General features: G+C 39.0%; 1 protein-coding gene across 1 annotated transcript in view; it reads right to left on the minus strand.

Moving 5' to 3' along the window:
* Positions 1-16265, minus strand: part of myo1d (myosin 1D) — a 134992-nt gene that overhangs the window by 109228 nt on the left and 9499 nt on the right. Inside the window, exons 2-5 of the mRNA XM_080873787.1 lie at positions 4773-4981; positions 4076-4169; positions 490-655; positions 108-161 (exon numbers count right to left, since the gene is read on the minus strand). Coding sequence (XP_080729913.1) covers positions 108-161; positions 490-655; positions 4076-4169; positions 4773-4981 — 523 coding nt within the window. The remainder of the gene's footprint in view (positions 1-107; positions 162-489; positions 656-4075; positions 4170-4772; positions 4982-16265) is intronic.

Below are 16265 nucleotides of genomic sequence, written 5' to 3' on the forward strand. Positions count from 1 at the left end.
ACCGCTGCATTTGCATTCATGTGAATCCATATGTGCATGCACAGGGAACCTTTAACAAACAACCTTAATGATTACATGCAAATAAACACAGGTGCGCACATATTTACCTGGTAGAACGAATGAAAGCTCCTCTCGCCTTCCTGCTGGAAAATTACCCTGGACTGTTTGGAAAATGAACAAAACGTGTGTCACATAATGCTCGAAGCCTTGTCAACCAAGAAAAAACAAAATCTGTAACTATCACTGCATGATTTTGCTTTATAAACATATAAAAATAATATGGTAGGGTTAGGATGTCAGGCAGTCACTCTGGAATTACACAAACAGAAAGAACAGACAGAGACCGCTTGGAACAATGTGCTCGGCAACTACTGTAACAAACTCCAGGCACCTTCATTTTAATGCTGAAAACTTTTGCACATGTACTTAAAATATTTTAGAATCGTCATGCACTAATCAAACAAAGTCTTTACCAAATGCAATGCATACCTTCTCCAGCAGGTAGTTGTTAATATGGCCTCCGATGGGATCCCCCTTGAAGTCAAAATTAATGTCCATGTATTTGCCAAAGCGGCTGGAGTTGTCATTACGGTTGGTTTTGGCATTGCCGAAGGCCTCCAACACGCAGTTTGATTTCAGCAACATGTTCTTTACTCTGTGGGACGGCATCATGATATTAGAAGTTAAGTGGCTGATTATAGAGGACCTAGTATGTATATTAGTTACCATGGTTATGTAGCCATTATTTCAACAGCTGATGTTTGTGTGTGTATATGTCAGAGGTAATATAAGTACAGACATTCTCCACTTAAGCAGAAGCTCAGATAGTTGTGTCAAAAAACACTTTTTACTCAAACTAAAAGTGTAAAAGTACAGGCTCTGAAATGTACTTGAAGTAAAAAGTAGCTCTTTGAGGGCATTTTCAAGCCATCTGAATCTCATGTTATACTAATATACTAATAAAATAATATTAATGGGAGAGAATACACAGTTTGTTTCAACCTAAATTCTCATTCTTATAAATCCACACAGCCTGAAGCTTGTGCAGGATGCAAGCAGAGAAAAACAAAGGAAAATTTTTTTAAAGGCACCGGTCTGCATGATGGATAGGTGACTAAAGAGAAAAGTGAGGTTAAAGTGGGATTTGATAGGCAGGGGAATCCTAGTGGTGCACCATGGGGGGAAAGAATCCCTTAGACACTATAAAGCTGAAAATACAGACACAATTCTGTGAGCAACTCTAATTAGCTTCATCATTTTAAATTCAAATTTATGTCTGCTACCCTTTATGTAATCTAACACTGACCATGAACATCACAGCCACTCTGCACCAGTGCAACATCATCCATTCACCACAGTAATGCAAATTAACCTGCTTAAACCTGCTTAACCTGGACTAACCTATATTTAACTGCTGAGTAGGGATGGGTACCGGTGTCTGACATAAACGGTAGTAACCAGACCGAAAAGCAGCGCACATTTCGGTGCTTTATTTCGGTGCTTTTTTTTCCTGAGCTGTGATACACTTTAGATTCTAGCCAATCATTTTACGTTTCCGAGGATCGTAGGCGGGGCCAGGTACGCAAGTTCTGTTAGAGCAGAGCTACAGATTAAAAATGTCCAAGGCGAAGCGGTCAAAAGTCTGGCTGTACTTCATAGCAAAAATATGCAAACTCAGCAGCCTGCAACAAGTGCTTTAAGCTGATACTGTGATACTGTCAAAGGAGGTAACACCTCAAATCCGATGAAACACCTGGCGACGCGTAGCGTTTTTTTTTAAAAGCCCAGAAATGCGCCGTATTTGATAGCTTGCTGCGAGACCTCACACCGAGCACATCTACTGCGGGTGGGTTGCCTGTTATGCAACATCCCCCAAAAACACGAAGAGGAGAGTCCTGGCCCCTAGCCCTGCCAGTGTAGCAGAAATGATGAGGATGATGATGGCAGCAGCAGCCGTTCTTTTCTGCGTGAGTAGCTAATTTATGTTGAGTAGGCTAACCACGTTATTACATTAATGCATGTAAGGTGAACTAGCAAACATCATCATAGCTACATGCTGTCCTCTTGTTTGATGGCAGATACTCCCTTCACCCTGGCTAAAAAGGCTAAAATGACCAAAGAAAAAGTGGAAAACAGTTAAACATGAGAGGTTTAGGACAAAGTTTGTGTTTTTTCCATTGTTTAAGCACTGCTTCCAGCCAAGAGTGATACCATATATGCCCCATAGCTGCAGAAAAGGCTAACATTGTTATATTTTTACAAAAAACAGCTGAACATGAGAGGTTTTTGGACCAATTTTGTGTTCTCCATTCTTTAAGCACCGGTTTGAGCACCGTTTGAGCACCGGCACAGTTTCAAAAGTACCGATTTGGCACCGGTATCGGATAAAACCTAAACGATACCCATCCCTACTGCTGAGTATTTTCATACAACCTTTAAATAAAAAATAAAGTTAGTATACTTTAATTTCACTTACAGGATGTTTCACAATATGAAAAACAAAACGCATGACATCAAAAGCGTATCGTGCACAGATCTGATATTAACAAGCCCTAAAATAACTGAGGACATGACATATAAGCTTGAAATTTCCAGTTTATCAAATGTCACTGAGCAATCTATAACCTGCCGCCTTCTTCTCTGAGTAAACATATCAATCAAAAATCCCACTCTGGATCGTTCAGGCCCACTGTAACCCCTGAGTACAGTTCTATAAATAATACATAAATAAGGTTTTTTGTTGGTGTATCTTGTGATGGATACACCAATAGGATTGTTTTACGTTTTACTGTTGAAATATTAAGTCTGTGCTTGAATCTGTATGGAAGTGAAAGGAGATATGACACATATGGTCATTTCAAGCTAAAAGCTTCAGCTGTGAGAAAAAAAAAGTCCCGCCCACCTGCTGTCAAAGCACCTGTTTGCGAGGGATAGCCAGTTAGAAAGAAGTCAACTTAAAAAGAGGGCAAACAGCCGCCAAGTTCAGCCAATTTAAAAACAGTGACTCATACGGTCTAGTATGTGGATCGAGAGATAAACAGGTAATTTATATGGGACATACATAAACACAGCCAACAACTTTAAACACTATGTGTACACAGTAACTTACTTTAGTGCCTTTTTGATAAAGACTGTATACATACGAAGCACATCCTGTCCACATACATTTCCTTTAGAATATCATTAGTATGTGAGTACGCAGTCAAACTCCTTCTACCCATCTACAATTTGTTATTTTCTAAATATCCTTTATATAATCAAATACTATACTCTTCTATACTCAAGGGTTTTAAAGCATTGGCTAATTATACCATCCTGTACTGAAATGTAATGAAGTAAACCACCAGCTGCTGTAACCTCAGCGATAAATAGAAAGCACAATTCTAAACTTTGCTCTGTGAGCAAAGAATTTTATGGATTTCAAAATGTTTATTCGTGCATAAAGTTTTAGTGTCTCCGCATTTGTCAGCACTTTGTATTCACCACCTAAATGGTTGACCGTCAAGGCTTTTCCAGCTTTTTCCCTTGACCTACATTTCGTGGACTTTGCATCAAAGCTGCTCTACTTTCTTATTATCTTGATGATTTTAAGAGACTGAAATAAAATCCGACTGTAATGTGATGCAACGACTTCTTTTTGCACAGTAACAGCTCACACCTATTCACTTATCAGTGGCTTTGACTAAGCTTAGCTGAGCTGTAACTATATCCCACTATGATCTAAAAGCCTCTGACCACTTGCTGATTTACTTCTAAAATTAAAGACTGACTTATTTTTAGCAACAAAACCTGTGATAAGACCTGCGAGTAGTCATCATTGCACTGGGACCGACACAAAGAATGAAGAGTTAAATCCTGTTTACTCAGAAATGTGTTGTGAGACCGTTTACACCTTCTATTAAAACATACGCGCCTGGTTGTTTTTGTTCAATAACCATAACACTGATTATGTGATAAGCTTTCTGCCCACAGAAGTGGTGATGCATAACAACTGGAACTCACAAGAAAACAACTTCCTTTCTGGTAATATTCACCATGTGTTTATGTGCTGACAGTGTCCATAAGAGCTGCTCACCTTTCAACTTCAGCCCTCTGATTAGGATTGGTAATAGCAGCAATGTATTGCATTATATACTTGCTGGCTTCTGTTTTTCCTGCTCCACTTTCCCCTGAAACAAAAAACAAAACAAAACAGTTTAATAGCGGGTTTTTTTTTTTTTAAATAACCATAAATCATGTTGGCATCTATAATTTTGTGGTGTGTTGCATGCTCTGCAAATTTAACCAACAAAATGCAAGTGGTTTAAAATGCTGAATATTTTAAACAGACAAGAGTTGAGACGTCCATGCTGGTGAGACCCATAAACAAATCCTGAGCTGCAGTTTTTGTTTTATATTCATGTTATGCACAAAACTATTTAATTCCACATTAATTATTTTTTTATTTTACAAATAATATTTGCCCGAACCACATGACAGAATGCACTCATGGCGTGATCTCAGGACCTGAGGGTCTTATTTCCCTCTCTGACCACTAAGTGGTGCTTCATCCTCTCTGCACTCACCCAGCTTGTGACCACATGAAACACTTGTTTTGGACTAAGTCACAGTGAAGTGCCTATCATCATTTTCAGCTGAATTGAGAAGACAAAACATCTGAGTCATCAGAAGACAATGTGTGAAGTCAACAGCACAAAAAGAGTTTCAACAAATGCTTTGTAGATGTAAAGGTGTCTTTTGTCTGGTCTGTGCAGGGGGGCTTCTCGTGATACCTGAGATGACAATGCAAGTGTCTTTGTTCCTCCTCTTCATGGCTTTGTAAGCAGCATCAGCAATGGCAAACAGGTGTGGCGGCCTCTCGTAGAGCTCACGGCCCTTGTACTGTTCTATGACGTCCCGGCTGTATATGTTCATGGCACGGTAAGGGTTGACAGACACCACCACCTCGCCGATGTAGGTGTAGATCCTCCCCTTCTCAAACCTGAAGAATATAAAAAAATGATTTTTTTATTGATAATCACAACCAACAAGATTAGACTGATAGCCTGGCAATGATTTCAATGATTTTCATTGAAATAATAAAGATTAACAAAACTTTTTTTGGAAACATATGTTTAAAAAAACAAAACAAAACTACAATGCAATGCCTTTACTATTCAAAATGCATAGTTTCCATGTATTTAGAAGATATAATTCTTATTTTTTATACAGCTCATTTACTGTATTACTCTAGAGTTCTGTATAGTCTAATATCAGACACCAGAAACCACAAAAAGCATTATAATTACAACACTGCAGAATCACAATGCTGACACAATTGCAACACTTGTCAACATCGCCCTTTTACAAATCAGTCACACCACATTTTAGACCTCTACAGATTACATTTTCACCAATTACAATAGCAGAAAGGCATTTATGAAATATGAACAAACTGTGACACCAGCTTAAGGTTTCCCATCTTGCTTTATTTGCATGTTACAATATCATGCTGCAGATGTTATTAGCGTGCTCTGTGTTAGACGCTGTTTTGAATGTATCTGTTGTTATGAAGGTTAATATCAATAAGGAAGCTGTTTAAATAATAACTGATGGCTTATGGAGAAGGGTTGGGTTAAATCATTGTGAACCAGCAAAGCACTATTAACAGATATTCCAGTGTATTTTGGGGGAAGTCTTTGTATATAGTATGTTTTTCTAAGTTTTCTAAAGAGACATCCCCAGATTTCTGTGGAAGCACCCAACAGGTCTGATGTTTTCCCTAATCCACATCCCACCCCTTTGGGATGAACCGCTGACCAATCTGACCAGATTGGAGCATATCCAGCCACAGGAGTAAATTAGGTTTTTTCTTCTTCAGTTTAAAAAAAACAAGCAAAATAGCTGCCAAACATATAATAGTTCATGTTAAAGTTGCTCTACCTCTGGCTACCTTTCCCGCGCTCTAACTTTCTGTGCCCTTTTCTTTCACCCACACAATCTTTCTCTCCCTCTCCTGGCTTTTCCCTCTCCCTGAGGCCGCCTGCCTGACTTCCTTCCTCTCCAAAATGGACTAGGATGCCAGTTTCTCTCCACAGAAGAATGGTCTCTTTCTCCACAGCTGCCAAACCTCTGCTGCTGCATTTGCAAACAACCCTAAAAGCATATTATGACTGCTGAGTCAGACGATGAGAGAGGTTAAGTAGTCCTCAACACTTCGATATTGCTGCACATGAACACATTTGTCAATATAAAAGTCTTTGAGCATCATCCCAAATTGCTGATGGGTGTCCAAGACTCTCATTTTGTTTATCAGCATATTTAAAAGGAGATAAGCCTCAGCCCTGTTAATCTATTTTATGCGCCCTAAAATGGCCTCTGTGTGACATTTGGATTCAAGATGATCGTAAACCAACCTTCCAGTGCAGGAAATTGGCTCTATTAAAAAAAAAAAAGGAAAAGTTTCCATCAGATTAGATTTATCTTTCATCAGTTGCAGTGTCCCATGGAAATAGAAACTAAATACTGGTTTATGGTCATATCTCTAGACCCAAAGAAGCACAAGTACTAAGAAAACAGGAAACAAGAGAACAGAAAATTCTAAGAATGTAAAACAGCAAGGCACACACTCAGATTAGCTCATTCCTGTGTTTAGATTGACTGACACAGTGTCATAGGTGGCAATGACATACCACACACACGTGTCCTGAAAGAGGATCAACCAGAACAAGGTTAGATAAAAACAAAAACACAAAAAAACCACAGAAAACCGAAGGTATTCTTTGTGACTCAATATATTCAATACTAATTTTTGCTGTGCATGCATAATATAATGTGCTTATTCTCAGCCAACATGGCCCATCATCGTGTTACTTTTCAGTTACACTAAATATATAAAAGAAATTCTGACATTTGAAGACCAGAGCAAATATTAAAACCACCAGTTAAACCTCCAAGCACATGGAGGTTGAATGTTCAGGTTCACAACAATGTCTCTAAGCAGCTAAGCTAACTTGCTAGCAACTCCTCCCCTGGTGCTACAGTAAAAGACCTATTGTGCCCTCCACAAGCAGGAGGCTGCTGTGTGCCAGCACCATTGTTTAGACATCAATTGGAGGTCTTTGTCTGAGAAGGGGCCTCCATCTCCTACCGCATGGGTCGACACAGCGAGCTGCCCACTTAACTCACATGTGCAATAGTTTCTGGTGGACAATACTTTACGAGATGGGAGGTGACAGGGTCTACCACCATAATGACAAATGTGCAGGTATTTTTATAGTGTATTAGACATTATGCTGGTGAAGTGTCTGCTGGGGACTAATTGGGTGGAGAAAAACACAGTGTGTATGTGTGGAAAGAGTGAGATGGGAATATGGGAATATATCTACAGACAGACTGAACTGTGCTTGTTTTTTCCAAAACAGCCTGTATAACAAAAGAAGAAGCCACAGTGACACCACCCATTGCTTTCTGATATCCTGTTTTGTTTGGAGCAAGAAGTGACCTCATTTGAACCAGAAGGTGGAGTGTTATCACCTTGGTTAGCAAGATATATTCACAGTATATGGGTGGGTGGTAGAAAGATTAGGTATCGAACCCAACCGTGGTTTTGTAGTAGGATATTAACATATTTATTCCTTCTGTTAAATTGGGTACTATCAAGGTCTATGGTCACTGAGTCGCTTTTACAGCAAGCTCTAAATGTCCAACTACACAACTGAAGTTTCTTGTTCTACATTAAATTAATTTCTGGAGGACGCTGTTCATTGTTTTACCTCATTGTCTAAAGTCCTCATTTAGAAATAAACTAATAAAATTACACAGTTTTGTGTATTTCATGTGCTTGTTTTTTCAAAAACTGACCTCAGTATTAAGTATAGTATTAAGTGTACTTAGTCTTAAATTACTATACTGATTATATTTCCAGGAAATGTGTTAATAAATGTTTTAATTCATGCAGACTTGGCATGAATTATGACCTTCACATAATCGATCCAGTCTAATACATATGGAAGATTTTACACAACCCTCTGCAGCGATACATGCAGGCAAAAGGATCAAAGATCAAACAAACATGAAGTTATTGATTTAAGCCGTGATTAACAATGTTTGAAAAAAACACGATGATAAAAAAAAAAGTTGCTAAACCCTCATGATAAGTTTTTTTTAAATATAGGATAAGAAGCTTTAAACGTTCTGCTAAATGAGTCCTAAGTCTGGCTGACACATGTCAGCATATCATTGGTACAATAACATAGCAGCAATAAACCACATGAGATGACCTAATTACACGTGAAGTAGCAGGTAAAGCTGGGTAGCTAAAAATAGGTCAGTGCGTGCAGAATCATACATTATTTATATCAATATAATTTAATGTTGCAATACATCAAGTGTTTCTTCAGTAAACTGTTATTTTGTGCAGCTCGACACTCATTTCACCATCAGTCACTGTGCAACAGCAAGGAGGGAGACACTGTGCAGTAATAACACATGTGAATGACTTAAAGCTTGAAGTTATATTTTGATGTTAAAACTACATGACTGACAGCAGACAACAACGCTGATTAACTTTGAGAAAACAACAATGTGGGCCATGATGCTAATAATGAAATCTCTCTTTAAAGCCACCAGACTCTGCTGGCAAAAACAGTGATTTTTAAGTTTACAGTTGGTTACCAACTGCTGCCTCAGTAAACAAAGGACTCCTGTGTTTTGTAAGGTAAAATTACTGTTAGTGAACTCTGGAGTTTGCTTCCTTGTCAGAAAGAACAGGTAAAGTGGTGAAACCATAAATAAAGCATATACATATAAACCAATATTAATGTCTTTCAGGTGGTTACTGTCCACAGCAGTACATGGCTTTGGTTTCTTTCACCTGCTGCTGTGTGCTTAGGGGCGTGGCCTACTGGTATGCACACTTATTGTAGATCAGAACTGCATTAAAACCCCACTACAAAGAAACTGAACTATTCCTGAGTCATAGAAAGTTGATCTTTAGATTCATATTTATGAATGCTTATACGCTGGTCAGTGCAAGTAACATCACATTTTGCATTTTGAAGTAAATATCAATTTATGTCAAGATATTTTTGTCACTACTGCAAAGCAAAAGTGAATCGAGGAATCGGCAGAACCTTTCTTTGAGCAAACACCGCAGGGAAACGCATATAAATATTATTACTGTGTCCACCACAATGCCAGTGCCAATGCCAGTGTCAGACTGGCATTGTGGGTTTCAATTTCCCTTCCAATAGTAAAACATTACACACTACACAAACAAAGAGTAATCTAATCATTCAACATGCTCATGATTCACTGTGAAGTTGTATAGTCAGGACTGACACAGAGGGTGAGTTTATTCAGTAAAAAGCCCAGAAGAAACCCGTTTTCCCCACCTAGGTTTATAAATATCAGAAGAGGAGAGGAGAGAAGAAGCGAAACTCAATCAGTTGGAGCATGTTAGCTGAGATAAAGGGCTGGCTGATCCATCTGTTCCACTCTGATTTAGAAGGATTTAAATGACACACAGGAAAAAGATTAGAGAACCTTAATAGCTGGGAGGCCATAATAGCCTCCCAGAAATGTTATTTATAGGAGCACTGAAGCTGAATCAGATTTCAGTTTGGTCAGGTTATCTGTCTGTTTTAAAATCAGATAAAAAATTAAATAAGGGATTAAAGTGAGACATTGGGCAGTACATAAATCTGCAGGTGTAATAATGCGACTCTCTTTACATCCTCTCTCACTTCCTCCCATCATCCAACTTTCTGTCTGCCCAGCTGTGAAAGGAAGTGTGGCTAAACTGGTCTGACCTGCAGTCGTGTGATCTCCTTCCAAAGAGGTCTCTCCTAAGGGCTGCCAGGAAATGGGAGAATCAGACAGGGAAAAAAAGAGAAGCAGGAGATGGAGAAGAGCTGAAGAGAAAAAGGGAGTAGGAAGATGATCTTTGCTGATGACTACTCCATGGCCTGACTTTCAACTAAATTATCATTTAATGATTAATGTTGCTAAAATAATCACGGTGACATGTATTATTTCAATGTGATCACAAGCCACTAGCAATGCACACCCATCTGCAGACACGTCAACACCAGTCCTAACCAAAAACACAGACAGGGTTGAAGGCTAAGTCGAATGGAAGAATACATTTAAAATTTCAATTTTGAGAAAAATTATGATTTCACTCTATATACTGCTTCTTGATTTTATTTTTAACATAATATTGTTAATCAATTTTATACTGATGACCCCCCGATATATCACACTGAAATTTAAACAATAATCCATCTGATCTTGGTTTTTAGAACCATTTTTCAATCTCATATTTAAAGACAGAAGACAAAACGTCCCTCATGCTTTTACTAGGTTCAGATTGGACAACTGCAGTTATCATATAGGAGTGGGCATCTCATTGCAGTTTCTGCTGGCTGAAATGCTCCAGTTCGGCAGACTGGTAAGCATAAATATGAATTCATTTTAACTTCACAGGGTTAAAAAACAACAACAATGCACTGGTCACCTAAATTGACCATGGATGTGAATGTGAGTATGAACCAAAAGCTGTTAGTCATGTGATCAAGACTGGGCTTTCTTATAATCCGCTCCTAAACCTCGACTTGACGGTATCGGAGTGTAACCATCACAATGTTTCACTACATGATAGGGCTGTGCAATATGACCAAAATCTCATATCCCGATATAAGAATTCTATCGTCCGATAACGATATAAATCACAAAAATGTAACATTTTCTGTAAATTCTGAGAATCTCGGGCAGCTCGTCTTGCGTGAAGTGTTTCCAGCTGGGCGTCATGTAGCTGGAGTCGAGTGTTTTAACCGATGCATGAAACGATACATTTTTAGACATAAGTTGTAACAGCCGCCATTTTCTTTGTGAGTATTTATTACTCGGCGTGCTGCGGGGAAAAGCCTGTTCTAACGTTTGAGTCTAAGGTCTATTTTTTAGCACCTGGCGGCTCTTTTTTACTTCTCATCCGTAAATAATCTGCTCTTTCACGTAATTCCGTTTATTTTGAAAAGCCTCAACAGGATCTTGAGCTTTATTGTGAAAGGTTTATGTGGAACATAAACAAGCGGACACGCGAAGGTGTTACCATCGTTGTTGCTAACGACAACGCATAAAAACAGGCGCTTGTCCGTCTGTAGTGTGGTTATATTAAATATAAGAGAAAGAGAGAACTTTAAGAAATTAATATAGCCACTACAGTGACCATCAAAACGATGAAAACAATATTGCCGTAAACAGTTTATTTTGCGACACCACGAAACAAACGATAGCGTAAAATGAAACGATAGACGTTTTTATATCGTCATCCGATGTATATCGTTATATCGAACAGCCCTACTACACGATGAGGTTGAGTCTGCCTACAGGCATCTGTCTGCTTCTTCTAGATTCCACCTTGTCTCAATGAGACATGAGCAGATCAACACACATATTTACCCTTAAACAGACAGAGACCAATGTTTTTTCACTCTAACATGGTACTCTGTCTCCCCTCTAAATACCAGGACAAACTTTTGCCACACATGTCTACAACCCTACTGCACATATACACATATGACAAGTTTCCCTCAGATGTGAATTACAGAGCAAAGCTGAGCACAACCGCTGTCTCCAATCTTGTTTGGGTGGGTCTTTTTTATGGTTAACTTGGGGAGGAGTACAAGCAAATTATAACATTTTCTCACCAAGAAGCACACCCCATCTTCCCAGAAAAGGAATAAACTCAGGAAAGAATTCGGAGGTAAATGTGACTCAAATAACGAGAGGAAAAAAGCCTTCTTCAACAAATCACCCTGAAGCAGCTCACAGTGATGCCGTTATAACATTTTATATGATTTTCTGTCTCTGCTTAGCACTCATACAGAGACTTGTTGCAGGATCAGCATTTTAACTCCTAAAGTTCAAATAAAGCAGGCGAGGAATTCATGTTAAAAATTAGACCAGTGAGGCTTAAGCACACTTGCAATGAAGAAGTGGGTGTCTGAACTGTGCCCTACATCTGATGGTGCAATCTGTGGCCCACATCAGGTTGAGCCGAGATACTCTGTGTTGTCATCATTGTGAGTGTGAACTTCAGGGTCACCGTAGGAATTATGAAGGGCAGGGAGATAATCTGTGTCTGTTCCACTTTTAAACTCAGTGTTCATTACCATCACTGCTCGTGTTTAGAGTCACAGCAGCCTGCTTTAATGCTGGGTAAGGGAAGACCTTATCTTCTCTTAAAAAGCCATAACAAAAACCATGCTGCTTATTTTAGCTTTTCTGCTTCTCCCCATAAGTGTAGGCCTGAAACAATTAGTATTCATTTTTGTACTAAACAACTGCATATCTTTTTCCAGCAAATATGCCAAATGAGCCAAACTTTTAATGGTTCCAGGTTTTCTTATGCAAGGATTTTAAACTTGTTTTAATAACATAAAATAGCACTGTACATCTATGTGTGGGTCACGGAATAAAAGTCTTCTGAAGATGTAAGATATGAGTCTCTTTTAGTAATATCTTGATGCATGCTCAAATCAGCCACGTAAGGAAAGCTCAAAAAGTTGATTCTGTTCATCTGGACGTAGGTTTTCAATGAAATGTTTCTTTCACTCACAACGCTATGTCCAGATGAACAGAATCAACTTTTTGGGCTTTCCTTACGTGGCTGATTTGATCCACCTATTCCTCCACTCCCTTTCGCTGGTCAAACACAGCAAATAAACTCTTTCTTTAAACAGCAACATCCTAAATTGATTTACTAATAGTAAATTTTCCTCACTCTTGTTTTACAAGATCCATCACCACCAAAAAGCTAAAATACCATTTGATCTCGTTCACGGAAGATCTTGATCAGTGGTCAATGTGCTAGACTGCAGCTGGTGATGGTATCTACTGCTCTGCTTTAGAGATCTTTTGCAAGCTTTAACATCATTTTAACCAGAACCTTGCAGCAGGTGGAGAGCTGGTCGTGTGCTGTTATGAGGCTGCAAAGCAAAATGAAGACTACTGCCAACATTTGCAGGATGCAGGAGTTCATCCGGAGGATGACAAACCTATTAGAGAGCAGCTGCTCAGTTATTTGTGTCAAAGTACTTGGCAAATGAAATATTTGCAGAAGACAAAATTATAAACAGAAGTATTTATTAATTCAATTAGAACCCCCCCTCCATCCATCCCACACAAGAAATAAAGTCTAAATCTGTTGAAACACTGAATGTGATCTCATGTATAACTGTCCAGCTCTCAAGGACAGCCATTGTTTCACAGTGCCCAATACAGACCAACTATAATAATCGAAGTTTGTCTGGCAAATATCAGTGCCTTTTTTATTCTGCTACCCACCAGAAATGTGTTCAAAGTGCTGCTCTACTCCACTTTGCTCTCCTCTGCTCCATTCTTTTATGTACTGTGCCACAGAAGTTTTCTTCACGGTCTGCAGCCATCAGACATCTGGGCTGTGCATTGGGGGATTTTCCGCTGCTTTGTAAAGCCTGCTTAGTCTGGGAGCTGCTGTTTAGCACTATCTTTAGGAGACACAGCCCGTCAACACATAACCCATCCACCCTCCCACAGGCCCACATCAAATGGTTCCAAGCTACTGGCACAGTTTCCTCCAACAATAGGCTTTTATAAAGGACTTTTCACTTTCTTTATCCCCCGGGATCAAAAAATCTGGAATTTTTCACTGTCTAAAATAAATACAAGAAACTAGGCAACATCCTTTAACAGTTACATCAGCAACGTAAACAAAAGACTGACTAAATCTTATGTCATCTTACAATGAATGGGTCTGGTATGAACACTGTCACGCTTTTTGTCCTCTAATGATGTCATGTCTACCTAAAAGTGAACGATTTAATGATATCAAATTAGAATGAGGCAGAGAAATGCAGACACCCCATCTGTCAAAATAATAACAAGCCAAAAAGTACAGTAATAAATCCACATAAGGATGATTGAACTGGATGCTGTGTATCACAGAGAGAAGAGTCTATGGTCATCTCTAAATCAGTGGTGTCAAACATAAGGCCCTGTAATTTAGCACATTTATCTTGTAGAAAACAGATGTTGCTGAAATTGCACTTCTTTTTCTGATATTAAGACTTGTCGGGGATTAAATGCTTAATTAAATGTCTTTGCACTGTCAGAAAGAGGAGTTTTACTCATCTGGATCAAATTTGTGTTGTATGTGACCCACGCTCTAAAGCAATCAAGGGGACACAAAATCCTATTGTTTCGCCAAATACCAATTTCCAAATTAATAATAAACTTGTAAGAAAGTTAAAAACTCTATATTAGATTTCAGTTCTGTTTGTATTTTGGACAGCTGGATAATTTGACTATGCCACTTTGGAAAAGCGTGAGCACATGTTTGAAAACAGTGTTTGCATAGACCTTTTTTTATATAGCAGACTCGGGCACATAACAGGAAAAACACTGGTATAACTGATATGCTGACATCTGCTTTCATTTAAGTGACCCACTTCCAGGCTTCCTGTATTACGGATTCAGAGTAGCTAAGTGGGACCCCCGATGGACCTGAGCCAATGTTAATGGGATTGGTTTTACCTGTGCTTTACCTGACAAATCAGACAGTCTGACAAGTCACACTGAAAGAAGCGTAACTAAACAGCTGAAATAATAAAACTAAGGATAATACTACTGAAAAAATACAACAAGTGATACTGACACCGATTCTAGTAAGTAATATAACTCACAATTTCTATTGTGCACACTTCACTATGTGCACTTTTCACATAGGTAAAAACGACATTTCCATATTTTCATTTGCATAAAGTATATAGGTATTATCGCTGTTTTGCTAGCTGTTTAGAGGAAATTATTAAAGCACAACTCATAAAAACTGTCACACAAGAGGTACATGTCTTATAAAACAATCTTCTGTGAGGAGCTGCAACAGGCAGATTAACAGACAAAGCCAAGCTACACAAAGTTCCCATGAGGGCGGCAGGCCTGGATACTTAGGGGAAATGGGAGCCATGTGTAAACAGCCTGGCTGGAGATCAGGTGGCCGACCCTCCTTTCTTTGTTTAATGTGATCACAGCTATCTGCTCCGCCTCTTTATTCACACACAATATACCATACCAAAGTTAAGCTGCCACTGCAGCATGTACAGTATTTGAGTAGAGGACTTTGTCCCGATTAAATATTAAAAATTCAATGAAGGCCTTGAGGGCCTGTTAATATAGAAGAAATGAAGGGAGCAGTGGTGGTAGTGGTTGAGTTTTTGAGTCTGGCCGCTTTCCTGACACAGAACCCGTTTACGCTTTAACACACTGGCCAGCAGCGGCTGATGTAAAAATCACAGTGGGCTTTGGCTATGAAAATGGATGACTGGGTGGATTTTTGAAGAAACAGAGCGAGAAGAAAAAAACTGAGAAATGATCCAACCCAAAAGAACCAGACATTACTCAACACGCTATTTCAGGAAAGTACTATGATTTCTATCAGGGCTAAAAGGGCAGCATGGAAGAGCACAAAAACAGACGGATGGACAAAAAATAACAGCAGGAGTAGACAGAGGAGGCAAGAAAAGGACAGAAATAGATGAAACGGGATTAGTTATTATGCTAGAGCTGAAATAATTAACTAAATAACAGAAATTCTAGCTTTTTTTTTTCCTTAAATTATTCTGAGAACTTTTCATGTGTAAAAATAAAGACAGACCATCTATGCAGAGATTTCAGTCGGGTGAGTTCAGATATACGAATGTAAAAGCCGTTTTAATTTGCTTAAACCCCTTTAATGTGAATTTTCACTTTTATGGCACATCTTTAACAACTGATTACCAATTGGGAGAAATAAGAACACAAAGTTTCAAAGTGTACAGTCTGAAAAATGGTTCCCATGAAGCTTTTGAAAGAGAAAAATGGCCACCGAATGCTGACAGTAAATAATCCGCCTACATGTACTCCTTCACTTAGGAGCTGCAAAGTGATGTGAGGTGCTGGCTGTGAAAGTGAGTAAGCTGTTCCACCCCCACTGTGGCTCAAAGCACAGCTCCAACAGGTGGACAAGAGAACAATACAACAAAGGAGGAGGCAGGGGACGACATCATCGCTACCTTGGACACACAATGTGCACAAAAGACAATGCATACATACCCAAAACCACAAACGCACATAAATAACCAAAAGACTAACACTCCTTATCTGGGATTGCTAAGCTCTACGTCATGTTAGCGGACTTGAAGTGAATGAGATTCAGACAGGAGATAAGAGTCCTGTGTGTAGACTGGAGAATGAGGGTACTGGGA

This window comes from Rhamphochromis sp. 'chilingali' (assembly GCF_963969265.1).
Source record: "Rhamphochromis sp. 'chilingali' genome assembly, chromosome: 22".
NCBI lineage: Eukaryota > Metazoa > Chordata > Actinopteri > Cichliformes > Cichlidae > Rhamphochromis > Rhamphochromis sp. 'chilingali'.